Source organism: Polistes fuscatus, unplaced genomic scaffold (genome assembly GCF_010416935.1).
Source record: "Polistes fuscatus isolate 324 unplaced genomic scaffold, CU_Pfus_HIC Scaffold4, whole genome shotgun sequence".
Taxonomy (NCBI): domain Eukaryota; kingdom Metazoa; phylum Arthropoda; class Insecta; order Hymenoptera; family Vespidae; genus Polistes; species Polistes fuscatus.
This window is the reverse complement of record NW_025113118.1, coordinates 8,746,772-8,764,049: the sequence shown is the minus strand read 5'-3', so window position 1 is coordinate 8,764,049 and position 17,278 is coordinate 8,746,772. Positions and strand designations below refer to the sequence as shown.

The 17,278-nt window shown below is 32.7% G+C and overlaps 1 protein-coding gene across 13 annotated transcripts in view; it reads right to left on the bottom strand.

Annotated features, from left to right (window-relative positions):
- LOC122521415 (potassium voltage-gated channel subfamily H member 2) overlaps nucleotides 1-16,874 on the bottom strand; it is a 122,348-nt gene extending 105,474 nt beyond the window's left edge. For 12 of the 13 annotated variants that reach the window (XM_043642128.1, XM_043642129.1, XM_043642137.1 and 9 more), the window contains exon 1: nucleotides 13,943-16,874. In XM_043642128.1, the coding sequence (XP_043498063.1) occupies nucleotides 13,943-14,018 (76 nt within the window). In that variant the 5' untranslated portion in view covers nucleotides 14,019-16,874. The remainder of the gene's footprint in view (nucleotides 1-13,942) is intronic. The other variant, XM_043642139.1, reaches the window with a different exon arrangement.
- Nucleotides 16,875-17,278: the final 404 nt, after the last annotated feature.

Genomic DNA, 17,278 nt, shown 5'->3' with positions numbered 1-17,278 from the left:
TTTAATTCAAAAATAAATATAAATTTTGTGTTCGTTTTACTAAACCTTTTCTTGTCAAAATTATTTCCCAAAATCAATACAATATTTACGCATTACCTTATATTTATTTTTTATTTATTCGTAAAATCGATACCCCCACCCCCCACGGTTTATTATGTTTTTCTTTTCCTATTCTAAATAAGATAATCATAAAATGATTTTATTTTCTCGTGACTTGCGACAAATCGTCTTTCTCTTCTTAGGCAAGCTTTATATCTTACCAAGCAAAAATATGGTTCGAAAAGAAGCTTACGTTACACCGTTACATCGGTTTACTTATGCATACAAATATACATATATACATATATGTGTGTGTGTGTGTTCATGTATACATTTATATACCCATCTATGAATTCATGTATCCATGTATGAATTCGTGTATGTATGTGTGTATGTATGTATTTATGTGTTCATGTTTCTATGTACATGTTCGTGTACTTATATGTGTGTGTATGTGTGTGTGTGTATGGATAGTAATGCATATACTTGAAAAGACTATCAGACACACAGTAGTCCCTCTGGCGTAATCGTTTTCAAAAGAAAATCCGAAAATCGATAACCCATTTGTTCAGGCAGATTTGAAAGCTTGCTTCGATGAACGATCCAATCGTGTGTCCGTTTCTCTCTCTCTCTCTCTCTCTCTCTCTCTCTGACCAATCAAGAGTCCTTACACCTCCCCACTCTTTTTTTTCTCCTTCCCCACCAATAAAAGCTCATCAGAAATAGTGAGTGATGAATTATGAGTATAAATTCGAATTGATTTTTAGATTGACATTTAGGCTAATAAATCTTTTCATTACTTTCTATCATTTTCCTATTCCGTATTTTTGTTCAATTTAATTTCAACGATTAATTGTTTTATTCGTTAATTATATACTTTTCTTACGTTTATATTATATACGTCGATAAAATACAATTTAATTATAATATTAAAGTATTGTAGATAAATTATAATGGAAAATTGAATCATTTTTCATATATCATTTTATTTAATCGTATTCTATAATTTATATTTTTCTTGATATAAATCGTAAAACCTAATTCTCTCTTAAAATCTATGATCTGATTTTATTTAAACGTAAAAAAAAAGAGAAAAAAAAAGATTAGATTATAAAAATATCTCACATCGAGATTTGGAATGAGCAATAATAACAATAGAATAATAATCTCTTGTAATATGTATCATAAATTAAGTAAATCCGAAAAAAGAAAAGAAAATCAAATAGAAAGAGGGACAGGATCCTAAGGGAAAACATTCTTTTCTAAGGATGAAATCCTAAGGGTAGTTGATACTAAGATAAATCCGTGTTAGTCCAAGGAATGATGTTCTGACAAACTGAAGACGACCTTGTTGTCAGGTTAGAATTAAATCCTCTAACATAATTCGATATAAACACCCTATATAACATATAAACGTACAACTGGCCCGTTGATCCACTTGTGACCCTGGGTTGGAAAAAGGTTCATTGTTCAGATTAGAAAGAGAGAGGAAAAAACAAGAGAAAGAAAATGTATGAATTTAATTCACACCAGGATAAAAAAGTTGGTGTTCTATAAATATAAATATAATAATAAGAAAAACTGCATCACACACACACACACACACACACACACACACACACACACCTTGCATCCTTAAAATTTTCTTCATACAGGGTGTGACATTGATCAATTTGTATTATTCTTGCTAATGGGGTTCGAGTTTAATTTTTTTTTAATAAACCCTTGAAAATGATTTTACGATAATTACTCGACTAATAAATTTTGTCGAAATTTTGCAAGGTTATTAAAATAATCAAAACTAATAAAAAAAAAAAGAAAAAAATAATCGATCAAAAACGAATAAAAAACTTTCTTGGAAAATTTGATATTTACTTGGAGAAAAAATGAAGTAGTAAAAAAAAAAAAAGGGAAGGAAATTCATAGAAATAACCTGAGAATCCGTTTGCTTTGATTAGCGAGAAAAGAAACGACTGCTGTTGCTGCTGCTGCGTATGTTCGTGAAGAGAAGAAGAAGAAGAAAGTTTTTAAAAAAAGAAAAATAATCTGAACTCTCGTGAAGAAGTAGAAGAAGGTTACGAGATTCGCGTTTTTTCTCTTTGAAAATCGGTTCCACTGGGTCCCGGGACCCGGATTTGTAAAAACGTTGAAAGTAGCATGAGAGAGGTGTGCAACGAAACGTTGCCATCTTCAAAGAGGACTCGAGTCGATGGTCAGGATCATGCATCGAAGAATAATAAACTTATGGAAAAGGTAATATCTGCTTCTTCAAAGAATTATTGAGAAACTTCTTCGATCATTTCAACGCGATTTTGATTACTATATCTTTTAACCGGATTTCCTGTTAATCCTAATTTTTTATATATATATATCAAACTTTTACTTTTTAAAAGAAAGCATTAATTAGAAAAAATTATTTGTAATATATGGAATTGTTCGAACTACGTTCTCATTGATTTTTATTAACAATCGAATTTTTGTTACTATGGTATTTATCGTTTACGCAACATCCGTAAACACGAAAGATGAGAAAAGTTCTTATGTTCAAAATACAACATACAGTTTAAGCACTTTACTTCGATGTTGATAACAGGTAACAAGATTACACGTTATGAGAACAAAAATGTGACTACATTATTTACCGTTTACTTACATTATATGACAAAATAGTAATATACCTGACTAACGTTTTAAATACAAGCAAATGAGTTTCATCTTCAAATCTAATGAAACGTGAAAATCCGTAACGGAAAAATAAAAGTAACGCACTGAAGTGCATTTTTTTTGCAATTAATTTCAAAAAAAGAAAAAGAAAGGATTTTACTCGACGACTTGTCGGACACATATTTCTTCTCTTTTTTTAAATGATTAACAACATAAGGAACATTTGCAATAGTTTCAATTATTTCAATTTGAGATTCCAAAAATAATAGTTTTGCATTACGATTTTAATTTATTTAATTCGTAGATTAAAAAATTGCGATGACCATAATAGGAAAAACACATTATACGTATAAATGATATAAAACACGTCATCTACTTGACAATATAAAATATTAAAAGATATAAAAATGAAGAAGAAATTACTAATAATATTCCTACAATTTAACTAAATATCTATAAACTTTTTTAACATAAATAATTTCTCTCTCTCTTTCTCAAAATATACGAAAAATCTCGATAAAATAAATTTTATTATCAAACAAACGAAAATATATTCGAAACATAAAAATACCAAAGAATCAATAAAAAACACGTTTGCTATTATTAATCAAATATATCCTTGAACTTTTAAATAACGATGATTTTCCACTTTTATTAAATCACGGTCGTTGATCTTTTCTTCTGTTCTAAATACACATAAACAACAACAAAAAATACAAAAATTTCGATAGAATAATAAAATAAATTTTTTTATCAAATACATACATATACATGTATATATTCTGGCATATATATATATATAATATTCCAATCGGGAAAAAAGAAAAAAGAAAACTACGAAATTCTCAAAAAAGAATTATATATATAATATCTTGAAAGTGTGAAATAAGAAGTAATCGATAAGGAAGTGAAAATTCGGCCATAATCGTTCATCACGGATATAATAGTTGGCTAAATAGAACCGATCGATCCTCGTGTTAGTCGACAGACTCCTTTTCCTCCTCCTCCTCCTCCTCCTCCTCCTCCTCCTCCTCCTCCCCTCCCCTTTCTCCACCTCCTTTTACCCCTTGTTTCTCCACCTCTTTATAGGATCCATAGATCTAACAAGCGGAATGATGGAATACACGGCGCGTTAACGAGCTCGAAAAAAAGATAGAAAGAGAGAGAGAGAGAGAGAAAGAAGGAAGGTTGGAAGGAAAAAAATAAATTAAAAAATAAAATTAAAAAGAAAAAAAAAGAAAAAATAAGAGCGTGGGTTCGCGGAGGGACCGTGGGGAATTTTAAATATCCCCCATCCTGGCAAACATCCAAAGTTTCTGGACGAATTTATCGTCGGAACGCACGCGTTCGATCGTGACCATGTTCCACGTACATCGCATAAGCTGCTAAAAAGTAAGATCGAAAGATGTGGGAGGATAATAGAGAGGGAAAGAGAGTGAGAGAGAGAAAGAGAAAGTGAGAGTGTGTGTGTGTGTGTGTGGATATATTTGTATATAAGTGAGAGGGTTACAGAAGATTCACACTTTATTCTGATTTCCGTCAACTTCACAAATGTCATTGTCATCGAATAAACGTTTATTGTTAGTTTCATTCATTTATGAATTCATTCTCTCTCTCTCTCTCTCTCCCTCTCTCTTCCTCTCTCTGTTTTACTCACTCCTTTCTCTTTCTATATTTTTTATATGTATTATCATAATTATTGATATATCTTATATTATGCGTATTACATTTTTCATTTTATCTTTTTCGTTTTTTATTAAACTGACACGATTTATAGAAATAAATTAGGCGTCGTAAAAAATTACTGGACTAAAAAATTCCTAGGCTTGTTATTTAGCAATAAATTAGAAGAATAATTGATATTTATATAAAATCGGTAAAATACTTTTGACTCGTATTACATTAATGATACTTTTATTACGTGCTATTAACATCTTTTATATATTTTATTTTTTAACTATTTTTATAGTTTCTTTGGTAAGCTAACAAGATTCATAAAAAAAAAAAAGAAAAGAAAATAAATTACGCGTCTCTAAGGTTCCTTTAAAAAAAAATTCCTTTTAGTAATATTATAATAAATAAAAGAAAATATTGATTTATAAAATTAATCGCAGTCTTTTGATTCATTCTTAATTAATAAAATATAATTCATTCAGGGGTCGTGTATTATATTTTTATTATAATTAATCTGTTTTAATTAACTTTCCGATACATTTTTTCTTCTATTTTTTTTTCTATTATGGAAAGGAATCCATAAAATAAAAATAAATTTTCTTTCTCTTTCTCACTCTCTCTCTCTCTCTCTCTCTCTCTCTCTCTCTCTCTCTTTCATCCTTCCCTTTTATCTATCCATCTTCTATTGTCTGTATCATCATAGTAACCGTGCATTGTACTATGCGTATACACTATATTTCACTTTATTTTTGGCTATCTTGTATTTGCTTTACCGAGCTAACAATAAGATCCATAAAAATAAATTATACTCATCTTTCCTTCTTTCTTTCTTTCTACCTACTCATACACGTATATATATATATATATATATATACATCTTTTACAGCATGAGCCAAATGTTCCTAGGCCAAAAATTCCCCTAGCCTTGTAATATTCCAATCGGGAAAAAAGAAAAAAAGAAAACCACGAAATTCTCAAAAAAGAAACAAATAATCGATTTGTAAAAATCGAACTTTTGGCATACTCTAACTCTAAACATTTCAAACTAATAAATGTAATATTATTATTATTATTATCTACAATATTTTCTATATTTTTATTTTTAGTTTTCCTATTCAATTTTGTTACTTCGTTCGTTTTGTTCTTTTCCCCTTACTGCGGCAAAATCCAAAAAGAAATAAATTATAGTTCTGTCTCTCTCTCTCCTTTTATATGAAATGTTTTACGTTTTACTACTATCATAATAACGATATTTTTACTGCGTACTATAAATCATTTTATTATTCGCTATCTTTATATTTTCCTTTTTCTATTTTAATAAAACCAATAAAATAAAATATGTTTTTTTCCTTTTTCTAAACCAACGTTTTGTCTTCGAATGTTGACGAGGATCTTATGAGAAAAAAATGCGCAATACATTTTATTATTTTTATATAAAACTATTTAAACAAGATTTCTTTTGGTAATGTATAGATAAATAAAATAGAATTCTTTTCAAAAGATCTCCGTCCAGGAATAAAAAAAATTAATTGAAAGCAATAAAAGATTACGAGAGATGTCGTACGACCGTTAACGTTTAAATAGATTTCTGCACGACAACTATAAGTATATAATACTACCCATGATACTCTCGTGTTTACTTTATTTATTTATTTATTTATTTTTCTTGCTTTTTTATTTTTATACTTTTTTTTTCTTACTTTTTTTTTAACTGAGTTTCCAGTTCCTTTTGCGTAGGTGAGAGAACAGTTTTTTTAAGATGCACTTAACGAGTTACCTTGACACATTTTTCTCCTAGAGACAATAACCAATTAGCATAACACCTACACGCTCCTTAACTTTCATTGAACAATTAAAAAGTAATAAAAAAATCTTGGTTTCTTTTTCTTTTCTTTTTTTTTTATTACGACGACACGAACAATGTTAAACTCGGTTAAACAATTTTTCGTAGCTGAAATATTGGATATTTTACGGAAAAGAAGTGGATAAAGATATTATAAAATATAATATAAACGTATTATGATAAGATATCGTTTTATTGATAAGAATTCGATTAGATTATATTGAATCACGGATTTGTATTTAAAGTACCCGGTTAAAATATCAACGAGGAAAGTATTAACTACCACTTTTCTCTCTCTTCTATCTTATTATGTTTTATTATTTTATTTTGTTACTTTATATTCTTAAATTATAAAAGTAATTTCTAAAAGTTAATATTAATAAATTAAAAAAAAGTCATTTTATAAAAGTAAATAAGGAAAAAATATTGTCAGAATTATGAAAATAAATCTTAGAAATCTCGGATAAGGATTGATCTGATTTGAAATACAATTTATAATATGTATGTTTGAAAACAAAATAATTTAAATGTACCCGTTTTAATTTATGTTTTATAATTTCTTATCAATGCTGACATCATTGCTAAATTTATTGCTGACATTTCTCATTGCGATGAAAAATGTTTTATTCAAAAATCTTTCAATGTTTGTCTCATGAACATATAAAAAATATCTTTCGAAAATTAACATATAATATTATTAATTATTACTACACGAAACTAACGTAAGTAAATTTTCTTGAAACAAATCTCGAAAGAACACACATACTCGTTATTAAATTATAAAATAAATATATCCACCAACACACACACACACTGGTGCACAAATATGAATCAAATAAAAATAACAATAAAACCAAAAAGTATCAAATATTTCAAAAATCTCGAAAATGTTGCAAACAGTATAAACGTAAAAAAAAATCAAATGATAACACCGAGTGTGGTTTTCCACAGAGAGACGAGAAAAACAGTTGTACAAAAGGGTAAAAAGGTAAAAAGATTTATCCAAAAAAAAAAAAAATAAAGGGAAAGAAAGAAAGCCGAAAAAGAACAACGAGAGAAAGAGAGAGAAGAGTAAACAAAAGATTAATCTCAAAAGACAAGATCCTTTCTCAGTGGAGTGACTTTTAATTTAAACCGTGGGCTGCGGCCATAGCACTGCTGTGTAAATGCGTGATGCGTTTCTTTCCATATGTATGTATGTGTGTGTGTATGTGTGTGTTCTTTTAGACAGTGCACCGACCTCCGCAACCGACTCACTAAAATCGCACCGGCAAATTTGTCAGCTTTTCTGCGGAAGGCAAAGAACAAAGATACGTTTGCTTTCAGGGGGGGTGAGAAAGAGGGATGGAAGGGGGAGGGACGGGGTGGTTCCTTCGTCGTGACTTAAAACGTGCCGCAAGCGTACAAATGGCTACCCACTTCACTTTAGACCGATGCTCTTTCTTTCTTTCTTTCTTTCTTCCTTTCCTTCCTTCCTTCTTTTACGTTTCTTACTTGCTTTTTAATTTTATTTTTTTTATTTTTAATCACATATCTACACCTACTACGTGTCTGACACACGTATATAACAAAGAAAAAAAAATAAGAAAGTACATCATAGTATATTGCGATAGTTCTTTAACGTTGCGTTACGTTGAATTATTCAAGGGAAAATAAAAATCCACGCGGATTTGTATCGAGGGTCATCGCGTGTATTGGACACCTTGATAAATCTCTACTCTTCTGTCTGCTGTGAATAAAAAGAGAGAAAGAGTGAGAGAAAGAGAGAGAGAGAAAGGAGAAGAAGAAGAAAAAAAAATTAACAAAAATTCGAACCCTTTCCGAATGGTCATCAATCATTTTTCCCAAACCAGTCTGTTATAGAATATTATCTAACCCTTAATTCCTCGTTATATATACATATATATTAAATAAATAAAAATGATGAGAACAAAAATTAAGTGTGATGAAACGTAATCATTTGAAAATACAATTGATTAAAACCCCCTTACGAATAATCATATGTGAATGAAAAAATAAAAGGTAACATATGGCAAAAGAATCTATGTATACGCATTGGGATATAAATATGATATATAATTCTAAGAAGAAACCGAATTAGTCTTATGCCAATGTCTTATCGTATTACTATACAAGAGGACAGGTAAAAGGAAAAAAAAAGAAAGAAAGAGAAAGATATATATATATCCAAGGAGTAGTCGGTAATTCTCTACGAGAGAGGTGAGAAGATATTCTACGAAGAGAAATGGGGAAAGAGAAAGAAAGGAAGAAGAAGAAGAAGAAGAAGGGGGATGGGGATGAGAAGGGGGAGGGGGAAAGATAGAGAGAACGTCAGATTAGAAGCCAAGGCTTGACGGACTATGCCGATGCAACCACCACCACCACCACCACCACCACCACCACCACCACTACCACCACCACCGGTAACGCAAAACCACGCGAACGCGGACCTGGCATACATATTTTTTTTTATTATATAAATTGGCCTTCCAAAGGTTTCGCTAAGAATTTATCGCATTAATGCTTATTACCTAGCGCGCCCTTCTACATGCCGAACACCACACGACAGACATCGTGAAAAACGATAAGCGGTGTGATATCTAATTTTGTTCCAGACATTTGTCTGTTTAAACATTTTTAATCGATAATCGATTATACGTTAGAAAATCTATATATATATATATATAATCGTTAGATGATATTTCAATATTTACAATTTCTTCTGATTATTCTTATCCTTTTTTATTTTTTATTCCTAATAATAATAATAATATCGCGAAAAAGTATTCATGACAAATTTAAATTCAGATCTATCGAAGCATATCGTCAATTTTGTTCATCCCCCTTTTCCTTCTTTATTCATTAAACGAAACTTGAAATAAGATATTAAACGTGTAAAAATATGTAAACAAAAAATACAATCGTAAATCAATAATAATCTTTCATAATGCAAGACAAATTCTCTTACATTAATCTACTACCATAAACCAATAATTTATTCCGTCAAATTTCATTTCCATCCTCTTTAACGTTATAAACTCTCCCTTAACAATGGCCATTGTTAAAGAACATCCTCTACTCGCGCGCAAATTGTTCGGACGGGATAGTAGTGTTTTTGTTAGCAATGCAACAAAACGACTCTATCTGTCTCTCTCTCTAATTCTCTCTCTTTCTAATACTAGCCTTTTCAATGTTCCTAACACTTCTTGTACTCCCACTTTCCTATCTTCCTTCTACTTTCTCACACCAAAGAAAACCCCCATTAGCTTTTCTCTTTGCGTTAACTCGAACACGAATCCCTCTTTCTTTCCGTATGTCTGTCTGTCTGTCTGTCTGTCTGTCTGTTTCTTTCTATCCATTGACGAGCTAACTCTTTTCCTCACACTTATGCATACACACGTACATAATACGCATATGCGTACGTTTTAAAGCCGATCAAAGAGAATATCAAAGCTTGTTCCCATCAATTTTTTACCAATTTTTTTTTTTTTAATTCTCTCCCACCCTCCATTTTCATCTTCCCGCGACGTACAAATGAATGCGCACGCACGCACGCACACAAACAAACACATGCATGCACGCATGCATGCCGTCGTAGCCATCGACGAAATGAGAAACAAGAAAAAGGAAAGGAAAAAGAAAAAAGAAATTAAAAGATTAAAGGCGAGGAAAAAAGAAGATAAAGTAACAAGAACGCTCGAACATCCAAGGCAACATTTTCTTATCTCAACGAGTTTCTCATCTCATCTCATCTCATCTTATATCATCTAATCTCATCTTTAATCAAACATTATCCAAAATTAATTTTTAATTTATACGAAATGATATTTTTTTATCTGCCGAACGGTCGGATGAAGAAAATGATCGATTAATTAATCTACAATTAATTAAATATAATAAATATATGTAGGGATGGGGGGGAGGGAATTCGAGAAGTGTGCATATCGAGAATTCCTGGATTTCTTTATAAGTATCGCTAAGAAAATGTTATTCTCTAGTTGTCATATGTGTGTTGATATGGGTATGAGTGGGTAAGAGAATTGATCGTGTCTTTCGCTAATTACAAAAGTTGATCTTCGAATTACGATGTAACGAGTAATACCTAACATCCCGTTGTACGATGAACTGTGAATTTAGATTATAGATGTAAGATTTGTAAGATTTATATTTATAATGGTAAAATAAAGTATTTATTTATAAATAAATAACAAGGTATAATGTTTTTAAGAGATAGAATAGAAAGTATCTATAATCTAAACTAATGTTACGATATACTAGGTGTAACTCTCTACGTCCGAAGTCAACAGTCTTAATTAGCGAGGAACACCCGAACCCGACTCGTCGTCGCCTATCGTCGTCTTTTGTCCCTTCGTCGTCCCCCGTTGTCTTCCGTACCCTCCGTTACACTTTAACCTCGTCGTTTCAACCCAAAAGACTATTACAGAACGCACCACCAGTCCTTTCCGTCGCCTACTTATACCCTACATCTCCTCCATCGTCTCTCGTTATTTCTCGTCATTCCTTCTGGAAACTTCCCAATAATTCCCGATCACGAATAAAGGCCCTTTCTTCACTCTAAAATCGAGAACGCCCGAGAGGCCTCGACGTGGCCACTTAAAGGCGACAAAGTCCAGACGGTGTAACCCTAAACCTAAACTAATATTCTTATCTAACGCAACGGTCCCTTTCTTTATCCTCGACCGATGCATTCTTTCATTCCTTTCAATCATTCTCACACTCATACCATTATACACATTCATATTTATATTTCTTAAATAATTCAAAACCCCACATAGATACTTACCGTTCTATCTCATTATATTGTTAAATCGTTTAATAATCACTGTTAAACGTTATTAAACAAATTAATCAAATGACTACTTTTTAAATCAAATCTTACATATATGTATATACCTGATAAATGATATTGAAGATGATGCGATTAATTCCATAGTTTCAACTAAGTTGAAGGATAATAATAATAATAATAATAATAATAATAATAATAATAATAATAATCCTTAATTAAAGCATCGTTAATTTCGCATAATTAACCGCGTGCTAATGCATCAACTGTTTAGACGAAAACTAATCTTTTCGTTTCTAGCTTAACGTTCAATATATTTGCGATGTTATGCGAAGATGGAAAGAAAGCTAGCTAGCTATCTATTCTCACCCCTGGAAACCCACCCCTACTCCCAACCTTTACCCTCCCCTCCCCTCCCCCCGCCGACCATCCCCAACCTACTCTTCTTTTCTATGTTATATATTTTTTTCTTTTACATTTCTTCTTTTTTTGTTGCAATCAATCCGACTCACTCACATCAAGCCTCTCTTTCTCACACAAGCAAGGACTTGATGCATTACTCGAGCGATATTGCCAGTGACGTGCATTGTCCCATTGTCGAGACAGAACTACCCCTTTCCTCCATTTAACTATAACCATCCACCTATCCATCCACCCACCTATCTACCTACAAACCTTTCTGTGGATATGTGTCTATGTCTGTGTGTGTGCATATTTTCTTTTTATATTACATGATATATACATTTAAATATGTACCTGTGTACGTCTTAGTATTTTTTGTTCGTACGTGTGTCCTTTATATACGTGTGTATGTGTGCGTTTATATAACTTTAAAAAAAACAGTCCCCCTTTACGATTCACTAGATATGTTAAATAATATTGGAAATGGAAGTCTGGCTCGTTGCCGGAAATCTTTCTCCAGCTTTCTTCCATCTTAAGAAATTCAAACTCGGCTACTAACTCGGCTACTCTCTCTCTCTCTCTCTCTCTCTCTCTCTCTCTTAAAATTTACTTTCCTTTCTCCGTTTTCTCTTTTTTCATATTACAGATAAGAAAAATTCGTTTCTTCTCATTTCGTTCTCAAACGAATTTTCAACGAGTTGTCGCAAACGAAATGAAATGAATCCTCGTCGTTGAAGAAAATTATTGAACTTTATATAAACTTCACGAAAAGTCTTTTCATTTGTTTTTTTTTCTTTTTCTTTAATAAAATAAGTTAATTTTTCTCTCAATGTGCGACAACGAAGGTAATTTATTTACTTTAGGATGTTGTTAATGGATGACCAATATTATCGCGTGACTTTTCGTTCAAACGTTCACGTGGGTTTGTGTTCATGATCAAAGTTAATGTTTTCATCAGTTAACGCGAATCTTAAAAATTCATTAGTTAACGATTAAAAGGAAAATGTAATTTAATATAATATGCGACGTATATAAACGAAGGAAACAATATTTCATGAAATATTATTAATTAATAAACGTTTCTTTATCCTTTAACCCGAGCATTCCCGACAAATTTCACAAAATTAAATATTCTGTATGGTAATAAACGAGTCTTAGGAGAAAGTCCAACAAACTATCAAGAATTTATTCCGGTACAAAATCATCTCTAATTTGTTATTCTATTATTATATATTTTAAAATTAATACAAATATTATAAAAATTGCATTATCAATTATTGTATTATCATGAAAATATATGAATCAACTGATGACATTATGAAAAATCATTTCGTGATCATGTTTTTCATTGAACGTAAAATAATCGCAACGTTCCGGATGGAAAAATCTGGTATGAGTTACAGATAACTCATACGACATTTCCCTTGTATTAATAAATTCAAACAAATTTACGTTGGACTAAGCTTGTCCTTGTACGTGGCATCTAATTTTCACTTTTTGTTCAATGTTAATAACGATATTTGCATGGGAAATGAGAAACTATTCCGTTGCGTGTTACTTCTCCGCATCCATTTACACTTTTTTTTTACGTTATCCTTGCTTCAATTTCCTTCTTTCTTTTCATTCTTTCTTTCTTTCTTTCTTACTTTCTTTCTTTCTTTCGATTAGTTTCGGTTGAAAATTTCAACTCATGCAAAGTACTATTATTCGAGGTTTTTTAAAATATATATTTCATGATCTCTAAAAAAAACAGTAAATTAATGCTCCCGATTTGTTGTTTCAACAATTTTGTTTTCAATTTCCCGCCAAAGAGTGTATGCGGTATGTAATAATAGCAATAAAATTATTTTTATAAAAATCTTGTTTAAATGCAATATTACGTCGACGTTACATTAATCGATCATTTGTATTTAAATTTGACGAAGGATAATTATGAAAAATTTGTAAGAAAATGTTATTTCAAGTTAGAATAATGAAAATTTCACTTTATCAAAAGAATTAATAATGAGAAATGTTAAAATCTACGTATTAAATTGTTCTCACAATGGAAAGATATATCTAGAACTATGTAATTCCAAGTAGAAACGCAAGAATAGATGAACAGATGAAAATGGACGTGAAAATGTTGGCATCACCTTCTCTTTACCAACAGAAATTCGACTAGGGTCTTACAAAGAAGAACTTTCCAACATGTGTTTTACCTAATTCTACGAATCGATTTCAAATGTTCGACTAATTACTCAAGCTTTGCTTGTTAATCGCTCGACAATCGAAATCTGCGATGTTCCAGGAACGCAATAAAAATTCTATCGTCCTAATTTAACATTTATTCATTTATATGGGATAAGAAAGAAAAATTATAATTGAATTTTTGTGTTTTATTCCTAATTGAAAAATCTTTCGCCCTAATTTCAATTAATTTCCGATTCAAAAATAAATCACAAACATTCGTCATTGTAAAACTATACTCTCGTGATAAATGAAACGTAAAATAAAAGTGTACTACTACTCACCGTGAGTATCAAACTTCCTAATGATGGTCTCGATGATCGTTGTCCTGGGCGCCACGTGACCTCGTCTAACAGGCATCTCAGGATGAATTCCCAGCTATCTGGGTGGACGAAAACGTTCGGCGTTTCTTTCTTTTTTATTTGTTTTTCTTTTTCGAGACTAATCAGGCCTCTTCGTGCACGATAATTAATAAACTAAATCGTTGAATTATCGAAAACAATAATAATGATGCAACAATAATTGCGCGTGGGGTGGGGTGGAGTGGGGTGGGATGGAGTGGGGTGGGCACTATGAGCACTAAAAAAAACAAACGATTGGCAAAAATATTCAGCACACTCGCGAGCGAAAGACAAGGGAAAAGACAAAATCTTTGATAATATAAAAAGAAAAAAAAGAAAAAGGGGAACGAATGAAGAAGAAGTATCGAAGTAAGTCGAGTTTAAATCTAAGAACGTTCATGAACTTTGATTAACTTCTCTTGGCCCGAGAGTTTGTTGTATTTTAATTAAGAGAAATGAAATAATAAGCAAGATGAACGGAAAAAAAAACAAATGAGGCACCCAAAGAGGAACGTTTCACTCAAATTAGTTTGTTTCTTTCAGAATTAAACGTTTTCTTGGTCTTGAACACTCGCTTCCTCTTCAAAGACTCGATATCGCTCGACCCAACAACTTCGATCGGATTAGCTTCCACTATTTCTGTTATTTAGATATACCAAAGGTCGCACACCACCTTGCTGCTTACTAACCGTCTTTCCAGACTTATGATCCTTCCTTCGTAACAAGGACACTCGGACAAGGTCGCTCTCGTCTGTTGGTCAACGTGCGTAATATTTTTGATTTTTTTTTATTCGTTTAACTTTTAGGACCGTCTTCTTCTTCCTCTTATCTCTTAGTGTCAGTGAGAAAAAAACATTTTATTTATACAGTTATCTATACCACCCTAGTTCGTATTCAAATTCCACGATTATTTCAATGATTGGATGATTCTTCTTCTAGATTACTATTGCCAATAATAATTAGATAAGAATTTTCTTTCTATACGATTCCACCCGTGACACGCAGTCTTTCTCGGATTAATCTTCATGATCGAAAATTGAAAGTACGATCATTTTGTTGTTTTTTTTTCCTTGTTCAATTTGATCCGATCCTTAACAGATAAACATCAAAACACAGCCGTCTCGAGGAATACCTCGCTTACGACTTTGAAAATACGCAAAATGATAATCTTTATCTTTTCGATTATTCGAACAAAATAATACGAGAGGATGATTATTCCTCTTGGTGATAATCGACTTCGTCGGCTCGACCTTAGTCTTTTGCCGATCCGAAGACACACGCTGTAATAGCCTCGGAAAAGAAGCGCATGGTTCGGACATTTCCACGAGATTCAGACTAAAAGCTTTTACTCGAACACGTTTATTTTCCAAACTGTTTTCTTCGTGTTTCTTTTTTTTTTAATCTTCTTTACTATTTAGCGATATTGTTTGGTTGTTGTTACTGTTGTTAATTCTTATAGATAATGTTGAAAGTATCTTCTTCCATTAGTCATCTAATATGTAGAGGAAAAATCCAAAGGATAGATCAAATGATTTTTCTTAGTAAGAAAAAGGGAGGGTAACGACTCGATGGTCCAGGTTAACGTCCACGATTACGACGAGAAAGGCACGTGGTGATTGGTTGGATGCGCGCGAGTCTCTCTATACGTATGTATATTTGTATCTTTTTGTTGTTGTTGTTGTTGTTGTAGTATTTGCTTTTGTAGATGTTTTAATTGTATTATATAGTATGTCACGCGTGATATTATAAAAGCAAGATCGATAGATGAGGATCGAAATACGAGAATAATATCGCTACGACGAAAAGGAACTGTCCCGTTTCACGGGGTGATCCGGTCAGCTGTGCATTTCTGCTCATCCTCTCTCAGGGACAGTTATTTTTATACTTCTTCTTCATCCTCTGTGGCACTCGGTACGCCACGAACACGTCCGACCACCGGCGATGCCACGGTTCTCCGACTCGTTGCTTCTTCTCGAAATCCACATCGGTTCTAACCCCCTATTCGGGTTCCTCGGCACACACTTGCGACAACACCGGCCACAACCCTTTCTTCCCACTTAACTAACAGCTATACAAAACCATCATATTCTCTTTCTTTCGCATCTCTCCCCTCTTCTTATTCTTTTTTCTTTATTTATTCCACCGTCCACTCCACTTTTGTTTAAACCTTACGGAAACACCTTTCTCTCTTTCTCTCGCTAGCTTACTCTAACTCTTTATTTCTCTCTCGCTCCTCCCCTCGAAAGCACGAAGCACCACACCTCGTCAACCCGGACAACTACTAAAAAGCAGCAAAAAGTACAATCCTTTCTCTCTGTCTCTCTTTCTTTCTCTCTTATCTTCTTTGTCGAGCTTCTTCTTCTTCCTCTTCTTCTTATTCTTATTCTTCTGTTCCGAATTTGAATGATTCTGATTAATCTCGTAAGTTAAGAAACGACAAAACTGTCCTACGAACAAACGATGCTTCCTCGGGAAAGGTCGTTGGACACTGTTGCGCTACCGCGTGCTCTCTCTTTCCCACTCCTCGGTCGACCTGAAAAACCTCACGTCACTTCGGCAATGCCGAAGGAGTCGACGCAGGAAGAACTTTTGTTCTAGGGCACGCGCGTTTTTTTTCTTTCCTTTCTTCCTTCCTTCCTTCTTTCCTTTTCTTTCCTTTTCCTTTCCTTCCCCAGGATTTGCGTTAGACCAGTTGCCGGCGCGTTAAGTCGGAACTGAAAATACGACGAATAAGAGGAGGCGCGACAAGCCGACGTCTTTCTCGACGACGACGACGACGACCACGACGACGACCACGGCGGCAACGGCGGCAACCCAGGCCACGGTACGTACGGGGTGTCGTACATAGCGCCTGCGCCCTCCTTTCCATCCCCCACCTAAAACATATTCGCATCCGATTATACTGCCCCGATACCACCTCCCACCAACCTGCCACTGATAATATTGATAAGACTCTACTTCTCTCTACCTTCGACTCTTCTCTTCTCAACAACTCTTCTTCTGAACCAAACTTTGGCCTTTTTTTTTTCTCTTTTCCAGAGGGTACTTTTAACAATGACAAATATGATATTTTCTAATATTTTCTATATAGGAAAGAATTATTCTTTATTAATATTTTACTTGTATAGGTTAGAGTTTTATTTGATTTACTCCGTTATATTACCTCTCTATAATTTTCTTTCTTTATTTATTTATTTTCTTTTCGTAGAACGTACGATGTGATTACCTGGTAGAGACAATATATCGTTGTTGTAAAATCGATTTACCGCGCTGTTTAAA